At 61.8% G+C, this 9153-nt stretch overlaps 1 protein-coding gene across 3 annotated transcripts in view; it reads left to right on the top strand.

The window, feature by feature from the left end:
• The first annotated feature begins 237 nt into the window (after positions 1-237).
• Positions 238-9153, top strand: part of SMURF2 (SMAD specific E3 ubiquitin protein ligase 2) — a 57251-nt gene continuing 48335 nt past the window's right edge. The window contains exons 1-2 of one of the 3 annotated variants that reach the window (XM_063456145.1): positions 238-315; positions 363-607. In XM_063456145.1, the coding sequence (XP_063312215.1) occupies positions 556-607 (52 nt within the window). In that variant the 5' untranslated portion in view covers positions 238-315; positions 363-555. The other 2 variants (XM_063456146.1, XM_063456147.1) reach the window with 2 other exon arrangements.

The following is a 9153-nucleotide window of genomic DNA, read 5'->3' on the forward strand; positions in this document are numbered from 1 at the left end:
CCCCCAGTCTCAGTCTCTCCTCCCCCTGTCTCTCTCTCTCCTCCCCCAGTCTCTCTCTCCCCCCCCAGTCTCAGTCTCTCCTCCCCCTGTCTCTCTCTCTCTCTCTCCTCCCCCAGTCTCTCTCTCCTCCCCCAGTCCCAGTCTCTCTCCTCCCCCAGTCTCTCTCTCTCTCCTCCCCCTGTCTCTCTCTCTCTCCTCCCCCAGTCTCAGTCTCTCTCCTCCCCCAGTCTCAGTCTCTCCTCCCCCTGTCTCTCTCTCTCTCTCCTCCCCCAGTCTCTCTCTCCTCCCCCAGTCTCAGTCTCTCTCCTCCCCCCAGTCCCAGTCTCTCCTCCCCCAGTCTCTCTCTCTCTCTCCTCCCCCAGTCCCAGCCTCTCAGTCTCTCAGTCTCCCAGCGTCCCCCGCTCATGGCGCTGCTCAGTGTGTCGGGGCCTCCGCTCTCCGCCTGACTCCTGTCCCCGCTCAGAGTGCTCCCAGCTCGGCCTGACTGAGAACTCCACCCCGCTGCTTCCCGCGGGCCCAGCACCCCCTCCAGGACTACATCAGGGGGCCGGGGCGATGTCTAACCAGGGATCCCGGAGGAACGGACCCGTGAAACTCCGCCTGACTGGTAAGAGCCTGCCTGTTACCATCGCGATTTACTAACACTAATATTCGCCAAAATCCTTCCTGGGATCAGATCTCCTGCAGGCCTCTGGGGTGAACTGGGTGTATTAACCCCCCCCCCCCCCAATTACTGGGGACTACAGTCAGCTACCCCCCCCCCCCAATTACTGGGGACCACAGTCGGGTATCTCCCCCCCCCCCAATTACTGGGGTCCACAGTCAGCTACCCCCCCCCAATTACTGGGGTCCACAGTCAGCTACCCCCCCCCCCCCAATTACTGGGGTCCACAGTCAGCTACCCCCCCCCCCAATTACTGGGGTCCACAGTCAGCTACTCCCCCCCCAATTACTGGGGTCCACAGTGAGCTACCCCCCCAATTACTGGGGTCCACAGTGAGCTACCCCCCCAATTACTGGGGTCCACAGTCAGCAACCCCCCCCCCCCCAATTACTGGGGTCCACAGTCAGCTACCCCCCCCCCAATTACTGGGGACCACAGTCAGCTACCCCCCCCCAATTACTGGGGACCACAGTCGGCTACCCCCCACCCCATTTCTGGCTTGCCCCAGTGAGTCTCCCCCCCCCCCTCCCAGTGCCCACTTCTGGCTTGCCCCAGTGAGTCGTCGTCCCCCCCCCCCTCCCCCCAGTGCCCCATTTCTGGCTTGCCCCAGTGAGTTACCCCCTTCCCCATTTCTGGCTTGCCCCAGTGAGTTACCCCCCCCCCCCATTTCTGGCTTGCCCCAGTGAGTTACCCCCTTCCCCATTTCTGGCTTGCCCCAGTGAGTTACCCCTTCCCCATTTCTGGCTTGCCCCAGTGAGTTACCCCCTTCCCCATTTCTGGCTTGCCCCAGTGAGTTACCCCCTTCCCCATTTCTGGCTTGCCCCAGTGAGTTACCCCCTTCCCCATTTCTGGCTTGCCCCAGTGAGTTACCCCTTCCCCATTTCTGGCTTGCCCCAGTGAGTTACCCCCTTTCCCATTTCTGGCTTGCCCCAGTGAGTTACCCCCTTCCCCATTTCTGGCTTGCCCCAGTGAGTTACCCCCTTCCCCATTTCTGGCTTGCCCCAGTGAGTTACCCCCTTCCCCATTTCTGGCTTGCCCCAGTGAGTTACCCCCTTCCCCATTTCTGGCTTGCCCCAGTGAGTTACCCCCTTCCCCATTTCTGGCTTGCCCCAGTGAGTTACCCCCTTCCCCATTTCTGGCTTGCCCCAGTGAGTTACCCCCTTCCCCATTTCTGGCTTGCCCCAGTGAGTTACCCCCTTCCCCATTTCTGGCTTGCCCCAGTGAGTTACCCCCTTCCCCATTTCTGGCTTGCCCCAGTGAGTTACCCCCTTCCCCATTTCTGGCTTGCCCCAGTGAGTTACCCCCTTCCCCATTTCTGGCTTGCCCCAGTGAGTTACCCCCTTCCCCATTTCTGGCTTGCCCCAGTGAGTTACCCCCTTCCCCATTTCTGGCTTGCCCCAGTGAGTTACCCCCTTCCCCATTTCTGGCTTGCCCCAGTGAGTTACCCCCTTCCCCATTTCTGGCTTGCCCCAGTGAGTTACCCCCTTCCCCATTTCTGGCTTGCCCCAGTGAGTTACCCCCTTCCCCATTTCTGGCTTGCCCCAGTGAGTTACCCCCTTCCCCATTTCTGGCTTGCCCCAGTGAGTTACCCCCTTCCCCATTTCTGGCTTGCCCCAGTGAGTTACCCCCTTCCCCATTTCTGGCTTGCCCCAGTGAGTTACCCCCTTCCCCATTTCTGGCTTGCCCCAGTGAGTTACCCCCTTCCCCATTTCTGGCTTGCCCCAGTGAGTTACCCCCTTCCCCATTTCTGGCTTGCCTCAGTGAGTTACCCCCTTCCCCATTTCTGGCTTGCCCCAGTGAGTTACCCCCTTCCCCATTTCTGGCTTGCCCCAGTGAGTTACCCCCCTCCCAGTGCCCCATTTCTGGCTTGCCCCAGTGAGTCTCTCTCCCACCCCCTCCAGTGCCCCATTTCTGGCTTGCCCCAATGAGTCTCCCCCCCCCCCAGTGCCCCATTTCTGGCTTGCCCCAGTGAGTTACCCCCCCCCCCCCCCCAATTTCTGGCTTGCCCCAGTGAGTTACCCCCTTCCCCATTTCTGGCTTGCCCCAGTGAGTTACCCCCTTCCCCATTTCTGGCTTGCCCCAGTGAGTTACCCCTTCCCCATTTCTGGCTTGCCCCAGTGAGTTACCCCTTCCCCATTTCTGGCTTGCCCCAGTGAGTTAACCCCTTCCCCATTTCTGGCTTGCCCCAGTGAGTAACCCCCTTCCCCATTTCTGGCTTGCCCCAGTGAGTTACCCCCTTCCCCATTTCTGGCTTGCCCCAGTGAGTTACCCCCTTCCCCATTTCTGGCTTGCCCCAGTGAGTTACCCCCTTCCCCATTTCTGGCTTGCCCCAGTGAGTTACCCCCTTCCCCATTTCTGGCTTGCCCCAGTGAGTTACCCCCTTCCCCATTTCTGGCTTGCCCCAGTGAGTTACCCCCTTCCCCATTTCTGGCTTGCCCCAGTGAGTTACCCCCTTCCCCATTTCTGGCTTGCCCCAGTGAGTTACCCCCTTCCCCATTTCTGGCTTGCCCCAGTGAGTTACCCCCTTCCCCATTTCTGGCTTGCCCCAGTGAGTTACCCCCTTCCCCATTTCTGGCTTGCCCCAGTGAGTTACCCCCCCCCCCCATTTCTGGCTTGCCCCAGTGAGTTACCCCCCCCCCCATTTCTGGCTTGTCCCAGTGAGTTACCCCCCCCCCCCCCATTTCTGGCTTGCCCCAGTGAGTTACCCCCCCCCCCATTTCTGGCTTGCCCCAGTGAGTTACCTACCCCCCCCCCCCCCCACACACACACACTTCTGGCTTGCCCCAGTGAGTTACCTACCCCCCCCCCCACACTTCTGGCTTGCCCCTGTGAGTTACCTACCCCCCCCCCACACTTCTGGCTTGCCCCTGTGAGTTACCTACCCCCCCCCCACTTCTGGCTTGCCCCAGTGAGTTACTTGCCCCACCCCCCCCCACGTCTGGCTTGCCCCAGTGAGTTACCCCCTTCCCCATTTCTGGCTTGCCCCAGTGAGTTACCCCCTTCCCCATTTCTGGCTTGCCCCAGTGAGTTACCCCCTTCCCCATTTCTGGCTTGCCCCAGTGAGTTACCCCCTTCCCCATTTCTGGCTTGCCCCAGTGAGTTACCCCCTTCCCCATTTCTGGCTTGCCCCAGTGAGTTACCCCCTTCCCCATTTCTGGCTTGCCTCAGTGAGTTACCCCCTTCCCCATTTCTGGCTTGCCCCAGTGAGTTACCCCCTTCCCCATTTCTGGCTTGCCCCAGTGAGTTACCCCCCTCCCAGTGCCCCATTTCTGGCTTGCCCCAGTGAGTCTCTCTCCCACCCCCTCCAGTGCCCCATTTCTGGCTTGCCCCAATGAGTCTCCCCCCCCCCCAGTGCCCCATTTCTGGCTTGCCCCAGTGAGTTACCCCCCCCCCCCCCCCCAATTTCTGGCTTGCCCCAGTGAGTTACCCCCTTCCCCATTTCTGGCTTGCCCCAGTGAGTTACCCCCTTCCCCATTTCTGGCTTGCCCCAGTGAGTTACCCCTTCCCCATTTCTGGCTTGCCCCAGTGAGTTACCCCTTCCCCATTTCTGGCTTGCCCCAGTGAGTTAACCCCTTCCCCATTTCTGGCTTGCCCCAGTGAGTAACCCCCTTCCCCATTTCTGGCTTGCCCCAGTGAGTTACCCCCTTCCCCATTTCTGGCTTGCCCCAGTGAGTTACCCCCTTCCCCATTTCTGGCTTGCCCCAGTGAGTTACCCCCTTCCCCATTTCTGGCTTGCCCCAGTGAGTTACCCCCTTCCCCATTTCTGGCTTGCCCCAGTGAGTTACCCCCTTCCCCATTTCTGGCTTGCCCCAGTGAGTTACCCCCTTCCCCATTTCTGGCTTGCCCCAGTGAGTTACCCCCTTCCCCATTTCTGGCTTGCCCCAGTGAGTTACCCCCTTCCCCATTTCTGGCTTGCCCCAGTGAGTTACCCCCTTCCCCATTTCTGGCTTGCCCCAGTGAGTTACCCCCTTCCCCATTTCTGGCTTGCCCCAGTGAGTTACCCCCTTCCCCATTTCTGGCTTGCCCCAGTGAGTTACCCCCCCCCCCCATTTCTGGCTTGCCCCAGTGAGTTACCCCCCCCCCCCATTTCTGGCTTGTCCCAGTGAGTTACCCCCCCCCCCCCATTTCTGGCTTGCCCCAGTGAGTTACCCCCCCCCCCATTTCTGGCTTGCCCCAGTGAGTTACCTACCCCCCCCCCCCCCACACACACACACTTCTGGCTTGCCCCAGTGAGTTACCTACCCCCCCCCCCCACACTTCTGGCTTGCCCCTGTGAGTTACCTACCCCCCCCCCACACTTCTGGCTTGCCCCTGTGAGTTACCTACCCCCCCCCCACTTCTGGCTTGCCCCAGTGAGTTACTTGCCCCACCCCCCCCCACGTCTGGCTTGCCCCAGTGAGTTACCCCCTTCCCCATTTCTGGCTTGCCCCAGTGAGTTACCCCCTTCCCCATTTCTGGCTTGCCCCAGTGAGTTACCCCCTTCCCCATTTCTGGCTTGCCCCAGTGAGTTACCCCTTTCCCCATTTCTGGCTTGCCCCAGTGAGTTACCCCCTTCCCCATTTCTGGCTTGCCCCAGTGAGTTACCCCCTTCCCCATTTCTGGCTTGCCCCAGTGAGTTACCCCCTTCCCCATTTCTGGCTTGCCCCAGTGAGTTACCCCCTTCCCCATTTCTGGCTTGCCCCAGTGAGTTACCCCCTTCCCCATTTCTGGCTTGCCCCAGTGAGTTACCCCCTTCCCCATTTCTGGCTTGCCCCAGTGAGTTACCCCCTTCCCCATTTCTGGCTTGCCCCAGTGAGTTACCCCCTTCCCCATTTCTGGCTTGCCCCAGTGAGTTACCCCCCCCCCCCCCCATTTCTGGCTTGCCCCAGTGAGTTACCCCCCCCCCCCCCATTTCTGGCTTGCCCCAGTGAGTTACCTACCCCCCCCCCCCCCACACACACACACTTCTGGCTTGCCCCAGTGAGTTACCTACCCCCCCCCCCCACACTTCTGGCTTGCCCCTGTGAGTTACCTACCCCCCCCCCCACTTCTGGCTTGCCCCAGTGAGTTACTTGCCCCAGTGAGTTACCTCCCCCACCCCCCCACGTCTGGCTTGCCCCAGTGAGTTACCTGCCCCACCCCCCCCACGTCTGGCTTGCCCCAGTGAGTTACCTTCCCCCCCCCCCCCCCCACGTCTGGCTTGCCCCCAGTGAGTTACCTCCCCCCCCCCACGTCTGGCTTGCCCCCAGTGAGTTACCTCCCCCCCCACGTCTGGCTTGCCCCCAGTGAGTTACCTCCCCCCCCCCCACGTCTGGCTTGCCCCCAGTGAGTTACCTCCCCCCCCCCCCACGTCTGGCTTGCCCCCAGTGAGTTACCTCCCCCCCCCCCCCACGTCTGGCTTGCCCCCAGTGAGTTACCCCCCCCCCCTTTACTGGCTTTCCCCAGTGAGTTACCCCCCCCCCCCCTTTACTGGCTTTCCCCAGTGAGTTACCCCCCCCTTTACTGGCTTGCCCCAGTGAGTTACCCCCCCTTACTAGCTTGCCCCAGTGAGTTACCCCCCCCCCCTTTCTGGCTTGCCCCAGTGAGTCTCCCCCCCCCCATTTCTGGCTTGCCCCAGTGAGTTACCCTCCCCCATTTCTGGCTTGCCCCAGTGAAATACCCCCACCCATTTCTGGCTTGCCCCAGTGAAATACCCCCACCCATATTCTGGCTTGCCCCAGTGAGTTACCCCCTCCCCCCCCACACACACACTTCTGGCTTGCCCCAGTGAGTTACCCCCCCCCCCCCACACACACTTCTGGCTTGCCCCAGTGAGTTACACCCCCCCACACTTCTGGCTTGCCCCAGTGAGTTACACCCCCCCCCCACACTTCTGGCTTGCCCCAGTGAGTTTAACCCCCCCCCCCCCCACATGTCTGGCTTGCCCCCAGTGAGTTGCCCCCAGTGAGTTACCTCCCCCCCCACGTCTGGCTTGCCCCCAGTGAATTACCTCCCCCCCCCACGTCTGGCTTGCCCCCAGTGAATTACCTCCCCCCCCCACGTCTGGCTTGCCCCCAGTGAGTTACCCCCCCCCCCCCCACGTCTGGCTTGCCCCCAGTGAGTTACCTCCCCCCCCACGTCTGGCTTGCCCCCAGTGAGTTACCTCCCCCCCACGTCTGGCTTGCCCCCAGTGAGTTACCCCCCCCCCCCCACGTCTGGCTTGCCCCCAGTGAGTTACCCCCCCCCCCCCCATTTCTGGCTTGCCCCAGTGAGTTACCCCCCCCTCCCCCCATTTCTGGCTTGCCACAGTGAGTTACCCCCCCCCCCATTTCTGGCTTGCCACAGTGAGTTACCCCCCCCCCATTTCTGGCTTGCCACAGTGAGTTACCCCCCCCCCCCATTTCTGGCTTGCCCCAGTGAAATACCCCCCCCCATTTCTGGCTTGCCCCAGGGAAATACCCCCCCCCCCATTTCTGGCTTGCCCCAGTGAAATACCCCCCCCCCCCATTTCTGGCTTGCCCCAGTGAAATACCCCCCCCCCCCCCCCATTTCTGGCTTGCCCCAGTGAAATACCCCCCCCCCCATTTCTGGCTTGCCCCAGTGAAATACCCCCCCCCCCCATTTCTGGCTTGCCCCAGTGAAATACCCCCCCCCCATTTCTGGCTTGCCCCAGTGAAATACCCCCCCCCCCCCATTTCTGGCTTGCCCCAGTGAAATACCCCCCCCCCCCCCATTTCTGGCTTGCCCCAGTGAAATACCCCCCCCCCCATCATTTCTGGCTTGCCCCAGTGAAATACCCCCCCCCCATTTCTGGCTTGCCCCAGTGAAATACCCCCCCCCCCCCCATTTCTGGCTTGCCCCAGTGAAATACCCCCCCCCCCCATTTCTGGCTTGCCCCAGTGAAATACCCCCACCCCCCATTTCTGGCTTGCCCCAGTGAAATACCCCCACCCCCCATTTCTGGCTTGCCCCAGTGAAATACCCCCACCCCCCATTTCTGGCTTGCCCCAGTGAAATACCCCCACCCCCCATTTCTGGCTTGCCCCAGTGAAATACCCCCACCCCCCATTTCTGGCTTGCCCCAGTGAAATACCCCCACCCCCCATTTCTGGCTTGCCCCAGTGAAATACCCCCACCCCCCATTTCTGGCTTGCCCCAGTGAAATACCCCCACCCCCCATTTCTGGCTTGCCCCAGTGAAATACCCCCACCCCCCATTTCTGGCTTGCCCCAGTGAAATACCCCCACCCCCCATTTCTGGCTTGCCCCAGTGAAATACCCCCACCCCCCATTTCTGGCTTGCCCCAGTGAAATACCCCCACCCCCCATTTCTGGCTTGCCCCAGTGAAATACCCCCACCCCCCATTTCTGGCTTGCCCCAGTGAAATACCCCCACCCCCCATTTCTGGCTTGCCCCAGTGAAATACCCCCACCCCCCATTTCTGGCTTGCCCCAGTGAAATACCCCCACCCCCCATTTCTGGCTTGCCCCAGTGAATTACACCCCCCCCCCCATATTCTGGCTTGCCCCAGTGAGTTACCCCCCCCCCCCACACACACTTCTGGCTTGCCCCAGTGAGTTACACCCCCCCCCCACACTTCTGGCTTGCCCCAGTGAGTTTAACCCCCCCCCCCCCCACATGTCTGGCTTGCCCCCAGTGAGTTGCCCCCAGTGAGTTACCTCCCCCCCCACGTCTGGCTTGCCCCCAGTGAATTACCTCCCCCCCCCACGTCTGGCTTGCCCCCAGTGAATTACCTCCCCCCCCCACGTCTGGCTTGCCCCCAGTGAGTTACCCCCCCCCCCCCCACGTCTGGCTTGCCCCCAGTGAGTTACCTCCCCCCCCACGTCTGGCTTGCCCCCAGTGAGTTACCTCCCCCCCCACGTCTGGCTTGCCCCCAGTGAGTTACCCCCCCCCCCCACGTCTGGCTTGCCCCCAGTGAGTTACCCCCCCCCCCCCATTTCTGGCTTGCCCCAGTGAGTTACCCCCCCCTCCCCCCATTTCTGGCTTGCCACAGTGAGTTACCCCCCCCCCATTTCTGGCTTGCCACAGTGAGTTACCCCCCCCCATTTCTGGCTTGCCACAGTGAGTTACCCCCCCCCCCCATTTCTGGCTTGCCCCAGTGAAATACCCCCCCCCATTTCTGGCTTGCCCCAGGGAAATACCCCCCCCCCCCATTTCTGGCTTGCCCCAGTGAAATACCCCCCCCCCCCCATTTCTGGCTTGCCCCAGTGAAATACCCCCCCCCCCCCCCATTTCTGGCTTGCCCCAGTGAAATACCCCCCCCCCCCATTTCTGGCTTGCCCCAGTGAAATACCCCCCCCCCCCATTTCTGGCTTGCCCCAGTGAAATACCCCCCCCCCCATTTCTGGCTTGCCCCAGTGAAATACCCCCCCCCCCCCATTTCTGGCTTGCCCCAGTGAAATACCCCCCCCCCCCCATTTCTGGCTTGCCCCAGTGAAATACCCCCCCCCCATCATTTCTGGCTTGCCCCAGTGAAATACCCCCCCCCCATTTCTGGCTTGCCCCAGTGA

Source organism: Pelobates fuscus, chromosome 5 (genome assembly GCF_036172605.1).
Source record: "Pelobates fuscus isolate aPelFus1 chromosome 5, aPelFus1.pri, whole genome shotgun sequence".
Classification (NCBI taxonomy): domain Eukaryota; kingdom Metazoa; phylum Chordata; class Amphibia; order Anura; family Pelobatidae; genus Pelobates; species Pelobates fuscus.